At 40.9% G+C, this 27,657-nt stretch overlaps 1 protein-coding gene across 3 annotated transcripts in view; it reads left to right on the forward strand.

Annotated features, from left to right (window-relative positions):
• The window catches only part of ARHGEF28 (Rho guanine nucleotide exchange factor 28), a 240,885-nt gene that overhangs the window by 75,456 nt on the left and 137,772 nt on the right, over positions 1-27,657 (forward strand). For all 3 annotated transcript variants that reach the window (XM_084880890.1, XM_084880888.1, XM_084880889.1), the window contains 3 exons: positions 8,507-8,654; positions 10,806-11,099; positions 26,408-26,591. In XM_084880890.1, the coding sequence (XP_084737016.1) occupies positions 8,507-8,654; positions 10,806-11,099; positions 26,408-26,591 (626 nt within the window). The remainder of the gene's footprint in view (positions 1-8,506; positions 8,655-10,805; positions 11,100-26,407; positions 26,592-27,657) is intronic.

Here is a 27,657-nt window from a genome sequence, read left to right on the forward strand (position 1 = left end):
GAGAGCAAGGGAGAGGGATAGAGAGAAACATTTATGCGAGAGGAACATCATCAATCAGCTGTCGTCTGCACACCCTGTTCTGGGGATCAAGCGCACAACCTGGGCATGTTTCCTGACCTGGAATCAAACCAGCTACTATTTGGTTCCTGGTTGATGCTCAACCACTGAGCCACACCTGCTGGGCGATCATTGTATAAAAATTTGGTAAATAGTAAATTTAAGTAAATGCATTATTTTTTAGGTTAAAAGTAATCGAAAACATATTTTTCAAAATGAAATTTAAATGGGATATTAGAATGCTTAACACTCTTCCTTTAGAATCTAGGGTTTTCCTGATCTCAGTTTGAGAACCACTAATGCTGATAATTGAAATAAACTGAACATTAATCCAAAGAGCTAGGCAGTCAACCAAAGCAAGAGAATGAGGGAGAAATTAATAATAATAATAATAAAAGAACACAAAACACACTTATCTAGAGCCACCCATTTATTTTTTCATATGGAAGCTATTAATGTAGAATTATTTATCAGGTATCATAGATTCCAGCCTTTCAAGGCTAGATATTTAGTCCCATTCTTCCTTAGAACAAACAAACAAGCAAAGCAAAGACAAACCACCATTTCCTGGTAGTGCTTATTCCTCCTGAGCTGAAGCAGTTCTTGTCATCCTTGGTCATCTCTAATCCGTACAAGGCTCTCGCTGTGGACCTGAACTGTGTCCTGTCCTTCCCTCCATTGTTTCAGGCTTTCCCCCTGGGACCTGCAGAACATGTCTAATCCCTTGTCCGCATGACAGACCCTCACATATTTGCAACTGTGACCGTTTACACAGGAGTCTTTTCTTCTTTGGCAAAACAGCCCCAGTTCCTTCAATTGTTCCTTATGTGACAGCATGGTTTTTGAGTCCCTACGGCATCCTTGTCATTTTCCTCTGAATCTGTTGTCAGTTTAGCCTGTATTTACATTAAAGCACTCCATGGCTCAGATATGTCTGATAGGTGTAAAAGAGAGCCGTCCATACTCATTCTTTTCTTTTAAATTTCTTTATTGATTAGGTTGTTACATACGTGTCCTCATCCTCCCATAACCCCTCTCCTCATTCCCCCTCCCCCCAATTCATTCTTAATGGAATCACCAGATTTTCATCAATATACAGTTGGGCAGAATTAGCATTTTAGTCTCAGTGATGACTCATGCTTAGCTGATTTTTGATTAAAATCCTAATTGGTGTCCAACTATTAAAAAAATATTTTATTGATTTTTTACAGAGAGGAAGGGCGAGGGATAGAGAGTTAGAAACATCAATGAGAGAGAAACATTGATCAGCTGCCTCCTGCACACTCCCCACTGGGATGTGCCCACAACCAAGGTACATGCCCTTTACCGGAATTGAACCTGGGACCCTTCAGTCCGAAGGCTGATGGACGCTCTATCCACTGAGCCAAACCGGTTAGGGCTGGCATCCAACTATTAACTGCAGTTTGCTTCCTTCTTTATTTTTGCATTTGATTATTTTGAAACCAAGTGCAGGACCTTTACTCCTCAAGAAATATTGGGATAATGTAAGAGTAGAGATTGCAATTTAAATATTCTTATACCCAAATCAATATATTTACTCTTATGATCTGCTTAAAATGTCAGGTATTTGTTTTTAATTTGTGGGAGTCCTATATTTTTTTTATGGAATCTGTGAGTGAGTGATTAAAAAAGGAAGCAAGCTGAGGAGCTTTTCAAAGCCTGAGTCTGGTCTCGTGAGGAATCTGGAGTCATTTACTGACCTCTGCCATGAATTGTGTTTTGCTCAATTTAGCTGTGTTACAGAACAAAGGCTATTTTAGTTTTATGCGGTGAATCATTCCATCAAGTGTGAAAGTCATCGAGAATATTTGTGTTTGTTTAGCTGAGTTTGATGTAGAGTTTGAATGATGAATACCTTTTAAAATAAATATTATTGTGCACATTTAATTTATGGTAATTATTCCTTTTTATTAGAAATAATGTTAATTGTGTGTCCTTGATAGCTTTTGTCTGTTTGTTCTGTCAGCTGTTGAAGAGGCAAGCTAAAGGCTCCCATTGTGGTATGGACTTGTCCATCTCCTCTTTCGGATTTGTTCATATTTCCTTTATATTCTGAAGCATACAGATTTAATACTCTGATAACATCCTGTTCAATTGACACTTCTTATGATGAAAAGTTTCTCTAGCTTTCATAATACGTCTTGCTTTGAAAACTACTTTTTGGCTGATATCATTTTGGCCATAATAGCTTTGTTTTGGTTAGTATAACTTAGTATATATTTTTACTTTTAAGCTTTCTGTGTTATTTTTTTTAAGTGTCTCTCTTGCAAGCAGCACGTAGGGATCGTTACTGTTTTCGAGGTTTAAAAGATGAAATGTCATAATGACTATCTTGTTGTATTGGGATCAGTTAGTTCATTTACATTTAATATAATTGCTAATATAGATGAACTTGATAGAATTCTTTATTTGACACACATTTTATGTTATTTATTTCTTCTGTCTTTTATTTTTGATTAAATATTTTCTATTTAGCTTTTTTCCTCTATAACTTGTTAATTATATATTCTTTTTACTATTCAATAAGTGGTTACTGTCATCTTAAAACATGTATATTTGATATATTATGAATAGAATATACTTTTCCAAAACTGCTAGGTTCTTTAATTCCATCTCCCTTTTATATCAGTATTGTCCAACATTATAGTTCTACAAATATTTTTAACTCCTGACATTATAATTATCAATTATACATTAGATATTAATTATATTCACATATTTATCCATTTTGCTATTCCTCATTTCCTCTTGCTATTGGAGATCATTTTACTTGTGCTTAAGTAAATGACCTCTAGTATTTTAGTGCTGGCCTGCTGGTAATGAATTCTCTCAACATTTGTCTTAAATATTTTGATTTCATCTTCATTTTTAAGAATATTTTTGTTAGTAATGAAATTTTAGGTAATCAATTATTTTCTTTCTGGCTTCTATAATATATCTGGTCCTCCACTTTCTGGAGTTTTATTATATTTATCCTAATTTCCATAGTTCACTTTAAGAATGACTTCTCAATTTTTCTGTTTTCATTTTCTAGTTGTTATCAGCAAACATACTGACCTAATGTGCTTTATTTCATCTTGTTAGGAAATGGAAGCCATTCCTACCCCAAGGGCTATTTCTAAAGAAATATCTAAAGTCTTCTAGGTCATTTTAGTTTACCTTCCTTAAAAAAAAAAAAAAAAAGACATTCTGTTATTTCTTCCTGGATCTAAACAATTCCAGATCCTGAGCTGGGACTGTTATAGATGGAAAAACACTGAGAATGTGCACCTCAGTGTCCAGGACCACTTTCATCTTAAGTGCCATTGGAAGAGGAGTAGGCGAGTCGGATGAAATAGTTTCAGGTGGCAGAAACATTTAATATCTATTTGGTTCTTTGAGAAGAAATTCATAGATGCTGTAGCATTTCATGCAGAAAGCTTGGTCTTTGAGAATTATTGATAAGTTTTGCAAGAAGAATTTATCTAGGGGGCTGCTTGATGGTGAAAAAAAATGTTGGTGTAATTTACTTGATGTTTTTTGTTTGAGCTTATATTGAGGTATATTTAGTATGATTATACTCAGTTCAGCTTTTCTTGTTTACATTTGTCATTCCTTTTTCCACGTTACCTGGCCTTCAGAGGTCTTGCAGGAGTACCCGAGTGCTTTTTATTTGGCCATGAGAAGGAGGTAGGTGTGCACCTTCACTCTTCATAGGGGAAAGGGGATGATCCTGATGCTGATCTCACTTGGTTCACTTGGGAAAGTGGAAATTTTGATCTGCTTAAGGCCAAGGTGAATAAAAGAGGAACAACTAGAATCCTATAAGTAGAAATTTAATCAGGCCACTAACAACGGTGGCACCTGATAGTAACAGGCTTTTATAAAAGTGGGCAATAAATTTCAGTGGCAATGGAAAATACGAATGAAATCAATGAGGACTGTTTATTATTTGTTAATTTAGGATATACTAAAAAAGACCGTTTTGGCAAAGCTGGGATGAAAATAATATGCTTGCCCAGTACAGGTCGTGATGAAAGTTGATGTAACATTTTTGGAAAGCAGTTTTGCAATTTGTGACAATTCTTCGCATTCTTGGACCATTTCTGGAATTTTATTCTAAAAAGTGATTTAAAGCATAGAAACAATGTACATGAAAATGTTTATTGTAGTGTTTTTTTGTAATGTTAAACTACAAATATCCTTAATGTACAATAGGGTACATTATTAAGTCACAGAGCATCAAATACTTGATGGAATGCAATTAAAAATAGTGCCATAGATTGTAACAACATGGAAAAAAAAATTTTTTTCACAGAAGACAGCAAAGCATAGCCATATGTGACGTGTATTTATGCCATGAGTATAGATCTGTAATTTTTAGCTGTACATTGAACAAAGACTGGAAGGAAAGAGGAAAAATGAGAATTTGTTGATACTTTAGGGTGGTATCCATATAGATGAAATATAGATATCTTTAATTGCTACCATTTTGTTCAATAATGAATAATGTTAGATAGTCTTCTATTTTAGGTACTTATGAATTATGTCTAATTTTACATTAATTGGGAATTTAACTGCTTGAAATGAAGAATGTTTTTGTCCTTCATGGAGAGCTATTGTTTCAAAACTATTTATTGAGTAGAACATTCTTTCCCCACTGATTTGAAATGCCACCTTTATTACATAATTTCCATGCATCTGTTTCTGGACTCTGTACCTAATGGTCTCTGTGTGCCACCATTGCACTGTTTAAATTTCCATGGTTTCCTTGTATGTTTTGAGAGGTAAGTTCTGATCTCCAGGCTCACCCTGCCCCTCCCCAGTTCAAACATCATTCTTTCTCAAAACATTTGTTTCAAGTCTTGAATATTTATTTTTCCAGATGAACTTTAGAATAAGCTTGTTAAGTTTTATTTGAAAAATTCACTTCGGGTTTTGATTAGAGTACATTCAATTTATAGATAAATTTGGGGAGATAATTTTGCCTATTATGCCTCTTATTGTTTCCAGAAGTTTCAGTGAAATAGCCGAGTGTTTTTTTATTTGGGAAACAGTGAATTGACAGAGAGGTGATAACACATCTCTGTTATTTCTGGGCAGAAGCAGAGTGATTCTGGTATTGATGCCAACAAATTCACTTAGGAAAGTTTACAGTTTTCAGTTGCTTAAAACAAAGCATGCGATTGAATCCAGATGGAGAAATGATGGAGGCACACTGGAATTCTGTACACTCGAATTTATCTTTGCCAGTAATAAAATTAGTGGCCCTTTAAGTAAAGTGGCATATTTTCAGTGGCCACAGTGATGAGGAAGACCCCAATCATAGTGAAAAATTTCCACATCTGGCTGATTATGTTGTACCTGGGTCCTCAGCACAGTTGGAGAAGCCCATTCCTCCTGCTGAACTCATTTGGAGCGATATTTAAACCTTTGAACTTTAACTTTTCTGAATGAAAATGTTCTTTCATAGGTCACATTAAAAAAATGTAAATTCTTTATTGTTGAAAAAGTATTACATATGTCTCCTTTTTCCCTCATTGACCTCTACCCAGCCACTCCCACCCCCCAGCACATTGGTTGTGCTTAATGCAGGTGTTCAAGTCCATTGGTTGATCTCTTACAACCCCACCCTTCCACCCTTTCCTGCCTTCCCTCTGAGGTTTGGCTATCTGTTTGATGCTTCTGTGTCTCTGGATCTATTTTTGTTCATTATATTCCACAAATGAGTGAGATCATGTGATATTCTCTGACTGGCTTATTTTGCTTAGCATAATGCTCTTCAGGTCCATCCATGCTGTTGCGAATGGTCAGAGTTCTTTCTTTGTGCTGCTATGAACTTAGGGGTACATATATCCTTTCTGATCGGTGTTTCCAGCTTCTTGGGATATATTCCTAGAACTGGGATCGCTGGGTCAAATGGGAGTTCTATTTTTAATTTTTTGAGGAAATGCCATATTGTTCTCCACAGTGGCTGCACCAGTCTGCATTCCCACCAGCAGTGCATGCGGGTTCCTTTTTCTCCACATCCTTGCCAGCACTTGTTGTTTGTTGATTTGTTGATGATAGCCATCTGACAGGTGTGAGATGGTATCTCAGTGTTGTTTCAATTTGCGTCTCTCGGATGAGCAGTGACTTTGAGCATTTTTTCATATATCTCTCGGTCTTCTGTATGTCCTTTTCAAAGTGTCTGTCTAGGTCCTTTGCCCATTTTTTTGACGGGGTCGTTTACCTTCCTTTTGTTAAGCTGTATGGGTCCACATTTTCTTTCCTGTCTCCCTCTTTCTCTCTTTGCCATTTCCGTGCCCTTCCTTCCTCCCTTCCCCTTCTTTTCTCTCATTGAGTCTTTCTCTGTTGGTTTTCTTTTCTTTCTTTCTTTCTTTCTTTCTTTCTTTCTTTCTTTCTTTCTTTCTTTTTTTTTTTTTTTATCACCCCCTTTCCTACTTCTGTAATTATACCATCTCCTTCTGATTAGTAAATAATAACTCCCTTTTATGCTGAATATTATTCTTAATGCCAGGAATTCTGGGCATCTCTCTTTAATGGACAGGTATAGTTTCTGACCTGACTGTTGTTTATCGTCTTTTATTAATGTAAAGCATGGTATGGTCTTGAAAGGGAGGCATAACTGAACTGTAAAACTACTGTCTTGGATCACATTGAAAAGGGTTGTAGTTAAGCTCTTTTATAAGTTGCAGTTCTTGTTCACCCAATCAGATAATATAGTAATATGATCATTGTTTTGAATAGATACAGACTAGATATCCTTGTGATCTGTGAAAAACTTTGATCTATTTACACAATATGTTTTCTATTAAAAAAAATAAATCAGCAGGTCAGGCCAGATTCTGTCTGTGAGTCATTAACAGCCCCTTTAGCAACCAGGAGCATGACTAAAGCAAGCTGTTCTTCCTTTTTTAGGAAATGGAATTTCATCTAAGTTTCCTCTCTCAGTCATGTCAGACTGTTGTTATTGTTTTTCTTGCTTTTCAGATCCTCTTCCTGAACTTTTTTTTGAAGCTATTGTATGGTAGATTTTTCTTGGCATGTTACTTTCTATTGATTATGTTTGTGCGCGTGTGTGCAAACTCACGCAGAGACAGGACCATTCAAAATTGGGAACTGGTGACTTATTTTTAAAGAACTTCACATTTTGTGTTTATACCAATTCAAAATTTAAGATAATGTTTCATGTGTGGTGTGGATCGCAAACTACTAGAAAAACATAGCCTTCTTATTTTTAACATTTTAGAAGAGCTGACCATGTGGTGACTGGAAATTGGAGCTCCAGTTTGATTCTGGTTTTGATACTGATCCGCCTGACTCTTGAGATCCTAGGGAATAACATGCTAATGTCCATCAAAGGCAAGCAGCTGTGAAAGAAACTGCCTTGCCTTTCTCTGTTCCCTTTCCCCGCATCCCAGGGTGAGGCGTGTTCAGAGGTGGGTTTGTTTTTGTGGGCCAGCACCCAGAAGCCCAGGTGCGCCTCCACACTGGCCGAGCTCAGGAGGCCTCCAGAGAGAGCAACCTTTCCCACCTCCTGGTCTCCATTTCCTGGCCCCTCCCACAGGCTGGGCGGAACGCACCCTCTCCCTGAAGGTCCCCTTTGTATTACCCATTTTATGTTTGAGCTAAGGGAGTATCTGGAATCCTCCAAAGTCCCAAGATCAACTGGCAGGCTCCTCCATCGCTGGTGCTCTCTTGAAAGCACTGCTGATGTAGCCCCTCCTTACAGCCTCCCCCCCACCCCCCATGGTCCTGTGTTGGAGAGCATCAGCCTGCTGCGCCCACTCCGTCCTCACGCCTTCCTTCCTCAGAGTGTGCCCTGGTGGCTCAGGGCGGCAGCGCCTGTCCAACCAGAAGCTCTCAAGAGGAAGAATGAGGCCAGGCCAGATGAGAGGGAGGACTTGGAAATCCCTCAGAGAGGACAAATAGCTACTGGAAAAGGCTCTGTGAGCGTGGTAGCATGTGGCTATTTATTTGGCAACATGTGAGAACATTTAAGGTTCTCACAACAGACTCTGATGTGTGCAGTCCAGGGTAAGGCCACAGCTAAAGAATAATCATTTTGAATCTTTATGCCAGGGTGGAGTCTCAGGGAGAGGAAAAAAATGAATACAAGTAATGCTGCTCATCAGGTAGCAATTCAAACAGAGTAAAAGTCAAAGTGCCACATTTTCACATCCCCTAAATGAACCAGAAAAAAACCTTCACTACATTCTAAACTCCTTCAATGTTCAAAACAGAACAAACCAGCTCTGACACTCATATTTCAGTGTATCAGAAAGCACCCAAACGTTGCTATTGAAAAGACGGATTCGTACTATTTGAGCGCTCTCACGAGAAGTGAACGTGACAGACTGCCCCAGTGGACGCAGGTGCCTTTTGTGTGGTTTCCTAGAGCCAGGATGAGCAAGTGTGATGATGCCCCACCTTGTTCGTTTTTCAGGGGCAGATGACGGTCTGTGCGAAGTTTGACAAAAATGTCTATCTTCCTAAAGACGCCGAGTTTTACTTTATTTATAACGGATCTCAGCAGAGGCACGTGATGATTGCCGAACGCACGGAGGACAACGTTCTCCAGTCCAGCATTCCAGGTGAGGTGTCTTCCCTACTGAGCATTGGGAAATCTGTCTGTGAGCGTCTTCCCACCAGGGACAGAGGCTGGGAAGAAAGCCAGGGAGAGAAAGTCAACGGCGCTTCCCAGAAATGAGTGGGTGAGGGTGCGTGTGTCTGTGTGTGTTAGGGAGGGTTAGCTCCCGTCCCAGGTTCTTCCAGCTGTGTCTGCAGCTCTCTGAGCAGCTAGCCTTCCATCAACTCTCAACGCTGGGTGTGCTGTGGATGCAGTGCAGTGGAGGTGACACTGTATCTCGGGATCACCTCCTGTAGTCCCAGGTCCCAGTGCCAGGGATGGCTCAGGCAGACGGACGTTGAATCTGTCTTCTTTCTCCCTTCCTCATTCCCTGTGGCCAGTCCAGGCCTACAGTCTGCCTCTCCCTGCTCGCTCCTTTGGGTGGCTGGGGTTCCTTACCTGGCACCCTGTCCATCCAGATGCTTCCTTGCTGGATCTCAGCCTCCAGAACTTTATCTTCCCACCACCCAACCTGTTATGTTCTAAAATCTGTAATTCTCCCAGATATCTTCTTCAATCTCCATGGTGACAGATGACAAACTACTATGTCATGTTAATGTGTTATCACGAGCTAATGGCCCATTTCAAATACAATTGTTTTGTGTTTTCACTGGGGTGTGGGTTGTACATTGGGACAAAAAGCTCTAGCCGGGTTTTGTAGTTTCTGTTTGTCATTGTTAAGTTTTATTTAACATTGGGTTTTTGAGTTACTCTTAAATCGTATCATAGGGCACTGAGAAACATCAAATTTTCTTATCGGTAAGATTGGCCTCATTTTAGAGAAAAAATGTTCTCAGTGCTTCTGCAGTGTGTCTATTCCTTGCCGAAAGAAGGCAGACAGTAAACATGTGAATGTAGGCATAGTAAGAACAGTAGAGATGTACAAAGACCTTCCAGCTACCTGGGCTTGAATTCATATGTTGTTCTGTGGGCACTTTTAAGTACTTCTCTCTCTGGTTCAACAACTCCCATCTTTACTAAATAAATAAATAAATAAATAAATAAATAAATAAATAAAACCTCATTGTGGCCTGAGGTGAGGGTTTTTACCTTCATTAGGTGGCAGTGCCTGTCTCTGAGCCTTACATTTCCCTGGGTAACCGTTCAGAAGTATGTAGGACAGATTTCTGTGTGACATATTGGGCAGACGTGGGCTGAGGAGGGGGCTGTGTTCTGTGCCGGCACATTAGACCATTTTAAAAAAAGTCAATGTGAAAATGGTAGTAGTCCCTGCTTACTAACCTGGGATGCTCTTGTTCCTTGAAGCCTGGGCGCATCGCATTTGGGGAAAGGCTTTGGAGAGTAAGGCAGAGCAGGAATGACTTGCGTGCATTAGGCATATGCTTGGGGACCAGTGGTGACTGAACGCTAACCTTCTGTCCAGCTATGATTACCATAATTACAGAGATTGGGTGGTACTAATTCCTGGAAATTCTGCCAAGGGTAGTATAAAGACAGAAGTTCACCAACCTTGGCAAGATGAAAGAAGAGAGGGGGAGTAGACAGCAGGATTAGGTGACCACCCACAACAGGGGTGATAAGAACACCCGCAAGACAGAGAGGCCATTGTCAGACATGGGGGGTAGGGGAGAGGGGAGAGACACTAAACAATATATATGAATGTTTCTCTTGAGTCGTCATTACCCGTCCCAACTCATATTCAGTGGAGCTCTATGGAATGAGGATGAACTTGGCTCACCATGTTGTGCTATTTCATAAAACTGTCATCTAAACAAGTACATAAAAATGTGTGACTCAGGAGGAAAGAGCAGAGCAGAAAAGGGCAGAGACCTTTAAGATGAAAAACTTGAATTCAGGGGGTGGGGTAGATGGAAAAGGCGAAGTATGCCAAATAACAGTGTCTGGTAATCTTCAGAGAATAGAGTCCGAAATGCTCAGAGTTCATGAAGGTTGGCTTTAAATCAGGCGTCACTGCAAGAAGATGGAGTTGGCTTTAATTTGGCCCTACAGGCTCGGCAACATTTAAAGGTAACTGGCTGTGTGCCTTTTCTGCCTCCGTCTCCTGGAGCATGTGGTCTGTGTAGGTAGAGCGGTGAGGCAGGTGACAGCATCTCGCACAGACTCCGGGTGAACTGTTCGCTGTCTTGTCGTCCAGGCCACGGGCTTCAGGAGACGGTGACGGTGTCTGTGTGCCTCTGCTCAGAAGGTTACTCCCCGGTGACCATGGGCTCGGGTTCCATGACCTACGTGGACAACATGGCCTGCAGGCTGGCCCGTCTGCTGGTCACCCAGGCCGATCGCCTCACTGCCAGCAGCCATCAGACCTTGCTGACCCCGTTTGCCCTGACGGTGGGAGCGCTGCCTGCTTTGGACGAGGAACTTGTGCAGGCCCTGGCCCATCTGGAGTTGCCTCTTGGGTGGACTGTCTTGGGACATTCTTCACTTAAAGGTGAGTCTTCATGTCTCCTCTCTGTGTCAAGTTCAGAATGTGTCTTACAATTTATTGTCTGTTTTCCTACCCACTTGTGACCCAAGCCCTGATCTGATGGCTGGTTTTCCTGAGGTCCTGAGCCACTCATCTCTGGGCTGGTTGACGGTACCCTGCTCCAGGCGGTGGAGAGCTTTGCCTCAGGAGGAAAGGGCTGTTCTTCGTGGAAGGCTGTGAGTCAGCTGCTCTGGGCTGTGACTCCACTTCCCTCAGCACGTTTGCTGGGAGAAGGGGATATTACTGCCCGTGTCCAAGTAGGTGGAGTCATGGGCAGTGAAGAGCATGTAGCCAACTCTGTGGGACATTTAGACAAAATGTGGCCATGAAGGAAATGTAACCATTGTGCTGACAGCTTTAAAAATGTCAGTGTCACTGCAAGGATTCATACATATATTTGTACTAACTTCTGGAGTTACCACTGGATGCCTCTTATTTATGAAAAGATTGAATAGACTGTAAACACCAACCATTTGGAATGTGTGTGAGCAGAGATGATGTTGTACATAAGCCCATACGAGGCATGAGGCTAAACTGTTCAATGGATGCTTCTTATGTGGCACAAATGACATAATTTTGTTGGAACTACAGAGATGTTGCTCTGTATATTTTTGAACATGACATATACTATTGCTGCTTTCCTGTATTCTTCCCATGACTTTAGTTTTGTGGTTGAAGAGTGCTATTTTCAAGAGTTTTTGCTTCCTGATAAAATCTGGAAATAGATTGAAAATGGCAGACTGTTACAGGTTGATTTAAATTTGATCATGAATAACATTAAATGCACTACTGTAGGTAAAGAGGTATAATTTTTGTGTAGGTAAAGAGGTATGATTTTTGTAAGCAGAATTATATGGCCATAGTTACAATCAAAGAGGATCTCTGTTTCTTTTTGCTAATCAGGGTTATACTAAAACTCTCCTGGACGCTTAAGAATGTTTCTTATTTTTTAAGACTTCACATGAGAGAAGTCACAAGCCCAGTTCAGCATTAAGCATGTCTGACTCCTGTGTGCTGCACAGTATGATAGCTGATTGATAGGTGTGCAGGGGTGAGCTCCCTGAGGGAGTGGGTGGCGTCTGTTCTTATCATTGTTATCCTCAAGGTCCTAGAAAAAGGCTTAGAAGATAACCGGTGCTCAAGAAGTATTTGTTGAGTGAATGAAGGTTGTATCCTTAGACATTCAAGGAATTGCACAACCTATATATCACTATTTTAATTCTCCTACATACATATATAGAAGGAAAAATGTTTCTGGATAAGAACATTTATTAATATTTATACATACATATGTATATTCATATAAGTATCTGCATATATGTGCATTCATATGTGAATTAATTATATATACACTGAATGGCCAGATTATTATGGTCTCTGAGTGCATAATAATTTGGCCTGGGGCCTGAGTTTGTGAATGGGTGGGGTCCAGCCATCCTGGCCAATTGGAGGGGACATGGGCGGTTGGTTGGCCTGCCTGCTGGTCGAACTTCTGGTCAAGGGGACAATTTGCATATTAGCCTTTTATTATATAGGATATACACTGAGTGGCCAGGTTATTATGTACTCAGAGATCATAATAATCTGGCCACTCAGTATACAGGGTGTCCTAAAAATGTATACACACTTTGGATGAATATAAAGTCAGTGTTTAGTAATATACAGTTCATTTTCAAAATTTAAAAGAATCTAAAGAAATGAATAATTTCTTTTTGTCAATGTCTCCTTTCAAACTGATGACTGATCTGGTCCAGGCACTGCTGATAATGCAAAGCAGTGGAATTGCAAACATCAAGAATCATTCATTATGTATTTGTGTGCCTTCAATTCATCCACTGTTGTCTGTTTTGTGCTGTAAACTTTGTCTTTCAGTATCCCTATTAAAAAAAAGTCTAGTGGCACTTTAGGATAAATTTTCTTTATTAAAAACTTAGTCTGGCTTCACCCATTATTTCAAATCAGTTAAACATGAAAAGGAGTGAAAATTAAATGACTTATCAGCAGTTAAAGTGTGTATACATTTTTGGAAACTATGTGTGTGTGTATAAATTATATATATATGTTTTTTGGCTAAGGATCTTCATTCTCTTAAGTTTCGTGGCTTTTAAGGAAATCCTAACAATAACATTTGGGGTGTTTTATTATTATTTGGAAGGCGGACCATTTTTGACAAAGACCTAAAGCTTTCATAATTTCTTACTGGTTGCTGTATGCAAGGCCATAGTAAAGATCCTCAAAACTCACAGAGGCAGATGCGGGGCAGTGCCAGGGTTTCTTCCCTTGCCAGCAACTCCCTCAGCATAGCAGCGTGGAGTCTGCATTAGTTCAATATGTGCCTCTGGCACTGTTGAAAGTATGGAATATATATCGATAAATGTGTATGGATAGCTTAAACTAAGAGTCTCCAAAATGGGATTTATGTTATCTACAAGCTATATTTATTTTTCATCTCCAAATCTATATGTATATATAAAAGCCTAAGCAACCGAACAACTGGTTGGCCTGTTGCTATGACATGCACTGACCACCAGGGGGCAGACGCTTAATGCAGGAGCTACCGCCTGGTGGTCATTGTGCTCCCCCAGCAAGAGTGTCACTCAACTGAGCAACCAATCCTGGAGGCCCACCAGCCGGGGTGGCAGCTACTCACTCCCTCAGTATCCTGTAGGTCCAATCTCCAGAGAATGGGTCAGGCTCTGATGGACTGGCACTACTGGCACAATCCAGACAGCTCTTCAGGCCTCCTGGAAGTTGGCCTCAGGCACTGTGGCCACTTCCCCTCCCTAGATGCTCCGCAAGGAAGAAATAATATGAAAGCCACCACCAGGTGGCTCTCGACAATAGGTGCGAAAGTCAGTGGGACAGATACTGATTCTGGGCCAGCAAGGGTGTCTTACTGCCCACCCAGAAGGCTGATTGTGTCCTGGGCCCTTCTCCTCACCTTGGGACGGGTGCCAAATGCAGGGCTCATGGGTGGTGAATGCCACTATGGTGGTGAGAGCCTCTCCCAATCAAGACCGGGTGTGAGCCTGCAGCAGGCACAGTGAAGCCGGGATGAGCAGGAGCAGCAGGCAGCATTGGATTACCAGTTTCAGACCAATCCCTGCAGGCCTTGCTGAGGGACCCTACCCATGCATGAATTCATGCACTGAGCCTCTAGTTTAGAAATAAATTAAGATTTCCTATCTTTATTTTGTGAATTGACAATAGCACATACATGCAATTTTCTGAGCAGGGCTGTTGAAGGCAGGACACAGTGAACATAACTCATTATAGAGTTTCCAGGAGTTGGAGCTGATTCAACAGCATGTTTTGTGCACAGTCTGTGTTGGAAGTGCATGTTCAGTCTTTTTTGCTGACAGAGACACTGGGCTACCCTCAGGTAGCTAAGGGTCATCATATTACCATTTTCATTGCTGTTAGGGTATGTATTCTTGTTTTCCAAGCCTCCATCTATCATACCCTTTGGATTATCTATATGTTTATAACAAGCTGACTTATGCCACCAAGAGGGCCTTCTTGACCTTTGTCATACTTATATATAAATATGTATTTTTATGAGAGGAAAACTGGAGCAGTTCCTTTTTGTGGTGAGACATTGTATTCTATTGGAGAACAACTCAGGTGTCACAGCCATTAGAATAGCTGCTTTGAGGCCAGGTTCATATCTTGACCCTGCTGTTTCCTGGCTGTGAGATCTCCTGGACAGGTTATTTTAGTTCCGATGCCACCAAGTTATACTTTCTAAAATGAGGCACATAGTACCCACTTCATTGATTTATTGTGATGGTTGAATTAGATAATTCGAATTAGTGGTATAGCTATATGGTGAAGCCTCTAGAACTGTGTCTGAATATACTAAAGTCTCAGACTAAGTTGACTTTTGTGCGTGTATATGAATGGATTTCCATATATAGAGAATATATTGTATTACATAGTTGGAAAGCAAATTGCAGTTGGTCTGGACGAATGAAGCTACAGGTGCAGGGGAAAATCCTGGTCTTGTAACAAATTCCTTAACGATTTCTAAGAACTCTTTTAGACTTTCTATTAGAACAGTTTATAGTACAGGTAACATTGCCTGCAGCCTAGACTTGTAATGGAAATTCTCTACACCATCAGTGTTAAGGGACAGGGTTAATATTTCTTTTTCTTTTTGCTCCTCTGAATGGATGAATTCCACTACCCTATCTTGAATTTCACTGATTCTTTCTTCCATTAAGCTAGTCTGCTGTTGAACCTTTCTATTGTATTTTTCTTTCCAGTGATTATATTCTCAAGCTCTGTGGTTTATTTGGTGCTTTTTAATATTTTCTGTCTATTTGTTGAAATACTTTGTTTATATATTGCTCTCCTAACCTTGGTGAGCATCTTTATGACCATGACTTTGAACTCCCTATCAGATAAATTACTTATCTTTATTTCATTAAAATCAGTTTCTGGAGATTTACCTTTTTATTTGCAACATATTATCCTATTTCTTCATTTTCCTTGATTTTCTGTTGGTTTCTGTGCATTAGATAAAATAGACACCTCTCCCAGTCTTGACAGACTAGTATTGTGTAGGAGATGAACTTTGTCAGTCAGCCCAGCCCAAACTTCTGGTTGCTTTTAAATATTTGTCATTGTTCAAGTTGCTGTCTTTGTCCTTAGTGGACCCAGTACTTGGGGCTGAACCAGACCCATCAGTGCCCTGAAGTGGGGATGATCTCAGTCTACACCTAGATTTGGGCTGATAGAAGGAAAAAATGTGGAAAGCATGCAGTCAAATTTTCCAGGGTAGAATTAGGAACTAGGCTTTTATTTGCTTTTTTTGTGGTGAACTTTAGTGGGATAGTTGTAGCGAATGATCACGTGCACACCATTAGCTGCTGCTTTATTCACTACAGTCCTTGAGAAGGCAAACCCCATTGGCTATCAGAGCTGAGTGATCCTGGAATCTGTTCCTTGAGTGGCACCAGACATGTATGTGTTCAAGATCCTTCCAGAGAGAGACTGGTGATTTGGTTTTATGTTGGAGGGAATTGGAGTGATAAGGGGAAATTTTACTGGCTCCCGGGTCCAGCCAGCCCCTAGATGCATGCTAATTAGAAACGGAATGCTCTGGTAATAGTTTGTATGCAGTCAAGTCCTTTCCAGGGAAGGACTGGGAGAGGAGTGTCTCTGCCTGCATCCTCTACACTGAGCCCTGGGGAGGTGGCCATAGTGCATGTTTGTGTGAACATTACGAACTGCTTTGTTTGCTGTAGTCCTGTGGGACTCATAAATACAAGACCATTTGGCTTTCAGAGCTAGAAATTTTGGGAGCCTTAAAAGTTGGGGTACTAGATGTGTGATCCAACCCATTTGCTACTTAGGGAGAAGCTGGGAGTTGGGGGCTCTCTCCACATTGTATGGTTCTGTGCTGAGGAAGGGGTTTATGAATGAGAGTGTGTCAGTCTTTTCCACTTTGATGTGGTATCTTCTCATTCAGGTAGTCTCAGGGAATTGCTGTAGATGACATCATTTGGTGCTTCGATGAGAGGGGGGATGTTCAGGAGCTTCCTATGTCACCATCTTGGTCTCTCTCCTCAAATTTAGTAGAGTTTTACCTTAAGCAGTTCAAACTCTCTTGTGCACTCAATGCATCTTTTTCTAGTGTACATATTTCATTAGTGTTGCTTGTCTTCAAGGTAAATGAGTTATAGTAACAAAAAAAAGAGTCATGGGGCCCACTGGAATTTATTATATGTTAGTGGGAGGGACATCGTAAGTAGAAACAGTTATTTTTGCTAGTAATTATTTCTTCTAATACTTATCCAAAAACTATTTAAAACTTTATTATTCACACTTATTAAACTTCTTTGTGTTTATTTATGCTTTTTTTTTTTTTTTTGGTGTATAAATGGATGTTGCTGAATGAGTTGATTTATGTCATGACTTTGTCATGGAAAAGTCTGATTGAAGCATCAGTATTTCCTTTTCCTTTTCAATCACTGAGAGTTATGAGGAGGCCCTCAGAGGGTAAAGCCCAGAGTTGGAATGGACTGTGAATCCTATAAAGAGAAGCAGAGCTTTTTCATTTTTTTATTTTATTTTATTTTTAAAAAATATTTTATTGATTTTTTACAGAGAGGAAGGAGAGCTAGAAATGTTGATGAGAGAGAAACATCTACCAGCTGCCTCCTGCACACCCCCTACTGGGGATGTGCCCGCAACCAATGTACATGCCCTTGACCGGAATCGAACCTGGGACCTTTCAGTCCGCAGACCGATTCTCTACCACTGAGCCAAACCGGCCTCAGCTAGAGCTTTTTCTTGGCCCTGCATTTTACCCATCATTTCCCAATATGCAACTTTGTTATGTGTTCTAGGGAAGGAAATACCCTGGGTTTTATTTAGTTTTTGCGTCATAAATGAAATTGGATTCCTAGTTTGTAAAAGCAAACCCATTCTTTTTGTGAAGAAGCTTTCATGATACAAGCTTTTGCAGGGTCCCAGGACCCCAAATTTGCAGTAAAGCTTTCAATACTTATATAATAATTATTCAATAGAATTTCATCATTTATCTTTTTCAGTTTTTGGATTTTAGCTTGTTTGTTTTTTTAGACAAATATTTTCAGGAGATTGACACACTTTTGAAAATTAGGTTAATTAGGATAAAAGACTTTGTTTTATTTAGTTTTTACTGAGATAATTTTTGAGTTAAAATCTTCCCTGTCTGCTCAACCAAATTACTTTCCTTCACTTGTGTTCCCAGATGCTTGATATGGCTGGCAAGCACCAAGATTTATGCTTGCATTGGGGAGGCTGCTATTTGAGTAAGAGCCCAAAAGGACTACAGATGCAATCGCAGAGCACTGATAGCATTGCCCCTGGGAGCATAGTAGCTTCTCTCCCAATGGGAGAAGTAGAGCTTGCCCTGTTTGTTTATATACTTGATTTTAGAGAAAGGGACGGAGAGAGGTAGATAGATAAATAGAGGGAGAGAGAGAAAGAGAGAGAAGGAGAGAGAGAGAGAGAGAGAGAGAGAGAGAGAGAGAGAGAGAGAGAGAGAGAGAGAGAGAGGAGGTGAGAGATACATATCAACTGGTTATCTCCTACATGCACCCAGACCGGGGTTCAGGGATCAAACCTGCAATTAAGGTACATGATCTTGACCAGGAATTGAACCCCAGACCCTTTGGTCCACAGGCCGACTCTCTAACCACTGGGCAACTGGCCAGTGCACCTTCTCCTTTTATAAAACAAGTTTTTAGGGTAAGTCAATTGAGCTTTTGCAACTTTTCTGTGGGGCTGTCTTGGGCATAAAGTTAAACACAGCTGATGTATTTAGAGAGCCAACTTTTCATTCTGCAGATGGATGTTTGGTTGGAAAGCTGTCCCCAAGGAAAACTAACTGTTGGAACTGGTAGGACCTACTGAGGGTGGCTTAGAGAATTAATTATTCTAACTATTGATCCCAAAGATCACATTAAGAGTATACGTCTTACTGTGCAAATAATACCAATGGAGTTACCGTGTTTCCCCGAAAATAAGACCTACTTACAGGTTTCCTTCTGAGTGAAATATAAGGCATCCCCCAAAAATAAGGCCCCCCCTAGGCTAAACATGAGAGATTCGGTCCACTGATTCTGAAAGAAATGGAGTCACAAGAAATTCACCAGGAAATTCAGGAATTGGATTGTTATGATGATGTTCCAGAAGATGAGGACATGATTGTCATTGAATAAATGAGTAAATTCTTGATACTGTAGGATTCACAGTTTGTCTGGTTTGTGTTGACCACTACCGTACTACCGTACCGTATACAGGTAATAAATTTCCTTCATTTTCATTTAACAATAAATGTGTACCGTATTCTTCTTCATGGAAAAATAAGACATCCCCTGAAAAAAGACCTAGCGCATCTTTGGGAGCAAAAATTAATATAAGACACTGTCTTATTTTCGGGGAAAGAGGGTATTAACGAAAAACAGATTTAAAGTCGAATACAGAAATTAGAGAAATGGTTTATTAGTTGTAGAACCCATGTCATAAAAGCAAGTCCAAGTAGAGCATCTGTGCAAAAAAAGTCATGGAGCAATGAATAGTGAACTCAAAGGAAATGTAGAAACGTTGCCACAGGCCCGAGTTTAGTGGATCCGAGCTGTGTGATGTGATGCTGTTACTGAGAAGGGTAGTTAGCATGGTGCTTTTTAAAAATTATTATTAATAGAGTCTTCATAAATTAGTTTTCTTTGAAGGAGAATGTTTGTTTTTCTACACTTTAGAACTATTAAAGAAAAAGAAAAGCAATGCAGAGGGCCAGAAGGACTTCGGAAGAAAGTTTATAAGGGTAGAGGTTATTCAGCAACTGTTAAAATGTGTTGTGATAGTTTAGTGTTCTCTTAAGGCGTTTAAAGAGCAGTCAAAATATTTCTTCTTATCTGCAGGAAAGCCATTAAGCGAGAATCAACAGATCATTACGAAAGTCTCAGTGGGAACTGCCAGATTTCTGTGACATCTACATTTCCTTTCAAGCCACACACCCGAAACCATCGCCTACTTTCTAGGCAACAGGAGAAGGGAATGTGTGGGCCAGCAATGTTTGACAGAGGAAAATATCTGTTTATCTTTCTTTGAATAGAGGAAAGAGATCTGTAACTAGTAAGAAGCAAGATTTGTTTAACACTTGAAATGAGCTTGGCTGGTGCTTTTATCCTTGAATACCGGTTGCTGGCTGTGGAAGTAGGAAGAAAATAGAGCAAGGCTCCGGAGGTTGGCTCTGTTGGTTGGCCCCGACTTGATGTGTCCAGGTCTAATTAATCAGGATGGCACATTGAATTATAAGACTCGGCCCACAGGCTATGTGAAATGTCATCTTTGTTTTCTTTGCTCCTAAACTTTGTACTGGACAGGAAGTTTGAAATAGCATCAGCTGACATACCAGTGGGTAGGAAACCCATAGAGGACAGATTGATTACAAAATACAGATGTCCAGGTTTTTTAAAAAGTCTCCTGAAGCGTTTAGAAATTAATACATTATGGGTATTGACTGATTCTGGGGTCTTATGTTTTTCTTGGGAAACTTGACGTTTTTTTCAAACAGTTGTATATACACTCAGTATTTCTAGCATTCTACCTATCACTTTGGATAGTATCGAAAGGGACAAATATCTCCACAGTTGCTTTTCTGACATTTAAAACTGGTATTCTGTTCCTTCAGTTGCTAAGGTAACCCACTGCAGAGTGCTGGTGGTGGACAGAATGTATTTTAAAATAGGCCCACAGCAAATGGGTGAAATTGCTTTAGAGCACTTAGCCACACACATGCACACAGATCTGCATCATTTGTGATGTTTAACTCCTTAATTTAAACATGTTTTCCTCTCTTTTCCATCCCCTCCCCTCCACCCTCCCGCTTTATTTTTTTTTTTAGCAGTAAAGAATTTAGTACAGAGTTGAACTCCTAAGGAAAAGGATACTCTTTCCTCTGTCACTTGAAGTGGTAGCTCATCTCCACAGTTTAGTATTTCTCAATCTGGGCCTTTGGACTCGCAGCTCTGGCTTTCAGTGCAAAGGCAGTGAGTGGACTCCGCCTGACCACAGCAGAGAGTCCAGTTTTCTGGTTACATCGGATATCAGACTCACATTGCAGACCTTCAGAGGCCATTTCCAAGATAGGATGAGTCTACACTTCTTCTGCTCATCAGTAATAAAACCGGATTGCATTATATTTTTATTTGTCTCCGAAACAGAACAGAGTTCCTGGCGGGTGGGTTGGAGGGGGCCTGTGGTGTGAGGGAGACTGGAGAATGCCCGGTGCATTTAGGCTGGCAGCAAATACCTAATGAATGCATGAATGGGGATGCAATCATAACCTTGAAGAAACATTAACAGATGACAAAAAACATCACTGCACAGTCTGGAAAGGGCACATGACATGATTGCTACTGATGGCACCGGATGCGCGCCTGTGCCCAAGGCCTGGGCTGAAGCACATTTGCCTAATGGCACAGTTGGTGTCCGACACTGATGCAATTACAGTGCCTCCGAAGCAGACAGCTCATTCCCTTAAATTATGCTTTTAAGTTATCACCTGAGGAAAACTGTTTTCAAATGTACCACATATCAATTTAGTGACTGTTTATTATATTTTTTGGTATTAAAAGACCAGACAAATGTATATGACTGATAAGTCCCCCAAAACTGGCTTTCCTCGTCCTCAAGAACTCTGTTCCATGTAATATTTTCCTGTCAGACCCCTGACTATCCCGGGTAGAAGGTTGGGCAGATTTCACTTTCCTTCTACAGATCATGCGGCTTTTAAAACTTGAGGACTAAGTGGTCTGCTCAAAGCTACATCTCTGTGTGCGTTCAAATCCAGACATGCCACTTCTGTAGCCTGTTCCCCTTTGCACTCGACGGTGCTGTCCACGCCTGCCATTTGCGTTGTGCTCCATGGACACACATCCCATTTCCATCTCTTTCCCATGAGCGTATTTATATTTGTAATTCCTGTCCTGGAGTGACCACCCTCCGATCTGGCGTGAAAGGCTGATTTGTTTATACATACACCCCAGCCCTGGTTAGACTGTCTAAATGGAAGATGCTGCGGACATGACCTCTCCTTCCGTTCTCATTGAGAGTCTTAAAAAAACCTGCGATGCCGGGTTCTCTCTTCAACTTTCCATGTACATTTTTGGTACTTTATTTTTTCTTTCTCTTTACGTTTTATTCATCATTTTGGCATTTTATAAACATCTTTACATTTTCAAGTCATGGAAGGCTGGATTAACCGGCAGAGCAGTTTTCTTGAGGGCAGGGCACATTGTTTCTTTATTTCTATTCACCCTCTTGGTGTCAAGCCTAGAATTGTCGTCAAATCTGATAGTGATTTCACAGATATTTATTTTACTCTGAACAAAAGTGGGCTGACTGTGTGCTTCTCAAAGACAAGGACCATGCTCATCTGTGTGTCCACAGGGCCTGGCATAGTGTTACTAGAGTAAAAGAGTCTGTTCACCTGTACCCATCAAAGCCCAATTAAACTCGAACAGGAGTTTATAGCAAAGAAAGTGGAGGTTGATTAGTTGAGGAAATGGTGCTAAGCCTGGAATCACAGGTGTGCTAGTGCTAACCACTGGCTTCCAGGGGATGAGTTATATAGGGGAAATCATTAATCATGGTGGCTAACGGAGTTGGGGTCATGGGCTCTACTGATTGGTTGGGGCCAGGGTAGGGCATCAGATCCTGACGTCAAACATGGCATTGTTCTGTCTGCTTTCCTGAGGGAGTGGTTCGCAGGGTCATGGGCCTGGGGCTGATGTTAACTATAATTTGACCAAACTCTGTTTCTGTGGTCAAAAGACCTGAGGCTTTGTTCTTGCCACAGTCTGATACTGACCAGAATCTGATGTCCTAAGGACTTAATGATTAAGGAAGGGAGTGGGTGGAAAGAAAGGAGAAAGGGTCATGTTAAAAAAAAAAAAAATGGAGTTTCCCCATGGTTACCATCATACTTTATCTACTGAATGACTTAGATGCACAAATTGAGACCTCCATGAACTATGTATGTGTGGCTTTGGAAACCAGAATTATTTTTATGAATTTGATTTATGTGAATTAAAAATTTATTCTTTATAAACTTAGAGTGTAGAATATTTTTTAGTGGCTGCACTCAGGAGTTATAAAACATTACTAAATCCTACAATGTAGAACTACTTCTGAATTAATTTGTGTTTAAAAATATCATTTAATGCTAGATTATTGTGTCTATCACATTTTAGCTTTAATATGTTAAAATATTTTAGTAGTTTTTAATATTTTGCTGGCTATTTAATGCTATATCCTGGCTTAGCAGTAAGTAATATGAATTTAAAATAACTTGCCGAAGTCATAAACATTGTTTTTTTTTGTTCTTATTTATTGGTGAAACTTCTTACCTAAAAGCTGATTGGGAAGACAGAGGTATAAATAGAAAACATATATTTTGTTAGCCACTTATTTATTTAAGGTAAGAGATATCAACCCTGACTTTGCATAGGAATCTTGGGAATATTCAGAAAAGATGGATGCTTGGACTCTGACCCAGATATTCTCTTTTAATTGTTCTGGGGAGGACCTTTAACACAACTGTGCATTTTATTGTGTATGTGTGTGTGTATTCAGTCTGACCAACAGTGTAAGGTTTTTCTTGGGGGGGGGGGCGGGGAGGTGGCAGGGGGAGCTGTTTCCACCACCAAAAGAGCTTTCCAAGTCTGTTCTGTTAGTCCAGCTCCCTGTTCTCTCCTTTCTGACTCCATCCTCACATTGAGTTCAATGGGAGAGGACAGAAAGCACTCTTTCCCTCCTTTCCCCCCCACCTCTCCCTCTCCCAGAATCTGCCAACTTCATGGAAAATAGGAAGACAGGGGGAGAGAGATCTTCTAATGTTTTTTTTTTTTTTTTTTTTAATATATTTTTATTGATTTTTTACAGAGAGGAAGGGAGAGAGATAGAGAGCTAGAAACGTCAATGAGAGAGAAACATCGACCAGCTGCCTTCTTGCACACCCCCTACCGGGGATGTGCCCACAACCAATGTACATGCCCTTGACTTGAATCGAACCTGGGACCTTTCAGTCCGCAGACCGATGCTCTACCACTGAGCCAAACTGGCTTCGGCAGATCTTCTAATGTTTGAAGAAGAAAAAAAATAAAAAAGAAACTGAGCAAAATGTTTTAAGAGCACTTTCTCATCTATACTAATAATAGAGGAATATGCAAATTGTCCAGGACACTGTCAAAGTAACAGTAATGACTGAGCCACATGGGGCAACCAGGCCATCATGGGGGTTAGTGAGGGATGACCAAACGACTGAACAGCAGGCTGCATGGGGCAACGAGGCAAGTGGGAGTGTGGGGACAGGTGGGGGCAACCAGGCTGGTGGAGGGAGGCAGTTGGTTATGACTAGGCCGGCAGAGGGGGCAGTTGGGGGCAACCAGGCCAGCAAAGGGAAGAAGTTGGGGGTGATCAGGCTGGCATGGGGGAAGTTAGGGATGATCAGGCAGGCAGGTGAATAGTTAGGAGCCAGTGGTCCCGGATTTTAAGAGGGATGTCCGACTGCCAGTTTAGGTCTGATCCCAGGCATTGGGCCTAAACCAGCAGCTGGACATTCCCCAAGGGGTCCTGGATTGGAGAGGGTGCAGGCTGGGTTGAGGGCACCCCTGCTCTGTGCATGAATTTCATGCACCGGGCCTCTAGTCTATAATAATAAAAGCATAATATGCTAATTAGACCAGACAGCCAAATGACCTTCTGGATGTAATTCCAGTGGCAGTAGCCACAGTGGCAGTAGTGAGGCAGAGGTGGTTAGGGGTGATCAGGCAGGCAGACGAGGTCCCGGATTGTGAGAGGTCCCCCTTTAGAAAGGCCAGACTGAGGAACTCCTCCCACCCCCTTGCATGAATTTTGTGCACTGGGCCTCTAGTTCAATATAAAAGCTCTGAGCACAGAATCAGGCAAACAGCTTGAAATAGAAAACATTATGACATTATAAATTATTCTGCTTGTTATAGAGTTTCAGATTCTTAACAGCAGTCAGGAAGACAAGCTTTGAAAAGGGGTTATACAATTTGGCAGAGGTGGAGGTGTTCAATTAAAATGAAACATCCCTTCCTCCTCCCCCCCCCCCCCCCAAAATAAATAGGTCTCTTCCTGTTTGGCTGGTGCCAGGAGTTATTTGAACTAAGGGTAACTACAACAGAATGATGAAGGATTGCTCTAATGGCAAACATTAAAAGGTGTGACCTATAACAGCCTGGGCGCAAGATCACCCAGACACAAAAAGGAACTGAGCAGGCTGTGCCATTCAGTCAACATTCCCGTCAGGGCATAGAGGCTCATCTGCCCCAGACAGGGAAGGAGGCTCAAAGCCCTGGCCCCTCAGTTGGCCATTGCTCAGTTTCTCTGCCTGGAAACCCGGCTGGCACATCAAAGACATCAAGGTCCTAAGAGGTTCATCCCTGCCCTGGGTTTTTCAGGAAAAGGATATATGAAGTGCAGCACACACCAGGAGGCCTTCCGGAGTGCCTGAGACCACGTGCAGGGTTGGCCAGTTTGGTTATTACTTAAGAAAAATGATTTATTTACTGCCCAGTCCAAATTTAAGGTTATTATCATATCTTTTTAGGTTTGACTATGCCTTTCAATTTGCAAAAATTCAGGTTGGAAGATTGAAAAATAAACTACCAACCACTCACGAATTCACATTCATTGCTAGATAAAATATGAACCAGTACAACCATTTTAGAAAACACAGAGCCATAATCTAATAAATTACTGTGTGCTTATTCCAGCAGATCTTGAATGTTAAAATTTTCATGTTTAGTTTAAGATTAGGCTTGTTTGAAGGTGTGTCTTAATGTCTGTGGAGTTAACAGCCCTAGACTTTTTTTTTTTAATGTAGGCAAATTAGTTATTTTGCATATTTCCATCATAATGTTTTTCATGGGCGACTTGGGTTCCAGACACTGGGTCATTGCCATAGAAATACAGGTGCACGAACTCTATACAAACCAGGCATTTTAAACATACACAAATAAGTGAGATTTCGCCATTCGACTCCACAAACACCAAATGACTTCATTTTGCCAGATAGGATGCTGGATGTTAGGAATCAAAAGCTTCAAGGACCCCCTTTACCTGTAAGATGATACAGTTAGGAAACAATCATGATATATAGAGCAGCAAATACCACAATGAAACCAAGACACTCAGATACACCAGGAGCTGGGGTGGCTTTGGCAACATTGAAATAATCCCACAGATCTAATGGATGGGTGAAGTTTGGGGAGGGGGGAACCCTGGTCTCCAGTTTTCTGGATGGGTGAAACCCATTTCTGCCCAGTTTCTCACCAGAGGACAAAGGATGGAAACGGAGGCTGCTTTCCAGCGCTGGCCTCTGGGAGCCTGCCCTGCTGCGGTGGCACCATCTCCTCAGAGGGTGTTTGCTTCCAAAGTGTGGTCTGTTCCTAGCCCTTGTTTTCCCTGGAAGACTTGGCTGCATGTGAGTGAAAGGGGATGTGCCCCATCGTGGTGGAAAGAACCCTGTATCAGGAACGCGGGGACCTGGCTCCAGCACCTACCGGCTACCCGACCTTGGACAGATGACCGAGCTCTCCACATCTGTAAAGGAGGTGCTTGGATTCGATGCTTATGGTGGTTCCTCCAACTCTGCCTTTCTTATTATGTCTAGTGCGTGGTCTCTGATAAAACATGTGAGGCAGAGTTTGGAAACAGGGACTAACATGGGTTTGTCTTCTTTTCAGTTACGCTTCCCAGAGAGACCCTCCTCCACCTGGCTGTGCGCTGGGGCCTGCCGAAGCTGTCCCAGTTCCTCGTGTGTCTCCCGGGGGGCGTTCAGGCCTTGGCTTTACCCAATGAAGAGGGTGCCACGCCAGTAGACTTAGCTTTAAATGGTGGGCACTCCACGCTGGCTGACAGCATCACAAAGTGAGTCTGGCTGCTTGGTAGTTTCTCTTGTAATCTGTTTCTATAAGTTCTGCAAAGCATTATGGAAAAATTGAAATAACCAAACCACAAGCTAATATTGGTTTATGTTTTACCTTTATTTTTCATGCATGAAGTACATGCACAGATATACAGGTATATTTAGCATTAACACTTTATGGGGGAAAAAGAGGCAGGGAAAAAAAGTGTCAAAATCTCTATAGGCAGGTATACTTAATAATAATTAATAACATTAATTAATATCCCCTTTTTGGGTTTCAGCTTACATATCACTCCTTCAGAAAGGCCTCTTGTGTTATAGTCTTTTATGATTATTAATTCACAATAGTAATTATGACTAAAATTATTCACATTATTCACTGTAATTTAGAAATATATATATATATATAGTGATCACCTGTTTCATATGTCTCCCTCTAAATCTGAGGGCTGAAACTATTTCTGTTTTACCCACTCCAGTGTTCAGCACATAACACTCACTGAAAGAATGTAAGTTTTTTTGAATCAATGACTTATAGACAAACCCTAAAACACTATAAAGTCAAGGGGTGGTTATCAGGATCTAGAGAAATAATTTATCAACTATAACATTGTCATTTTGATGATGATATCCACACTTTCAATGAATTATGCATATATCGTTACATGGTTCAGATTGGTCATTATTCTTAAGCTATGAAAAGAGGATTCATATATGGTAATTTTGATGTGGTTAAAAAAAAATCCCTCAGGCAAATGGGAAAGTATATTAAAAATTCCGAAGTGCTACAAAATAATTAAATGTTGTCAGCATTATTATAGTATTAATGGACTTGTTTTTCTTGTTTGGCTCATAGAACTCAATGTAATTAATTTATGGTTGTATGATATATACATGGGTCTTTTAAAAAATATATTTTTATTGATCTCAGGAAAAAGAGAGAGAGAGAGAGAGAGAGAGAGAGAGAGAGAGAGAGAGAGAGAGAGAGAGAGAGAGAGGAACATCAATGATGAGAATCATTGATTGGCTGTCCCCTGCACCCCCTCACTGGGATCAAGCCCACAACCT

This window comes from Pipistrellus hanaki (genome assembly GCF_964339955.1).
Source record: "Pipistrellus hanaki genome assembly, chromosome: 4".
NCBI lineage: Eukaryota > Metazoa > Chordata > Mammalia > Chiroptera > Vespertilionidae > Pipistrellus > Pipistrellus hanaki.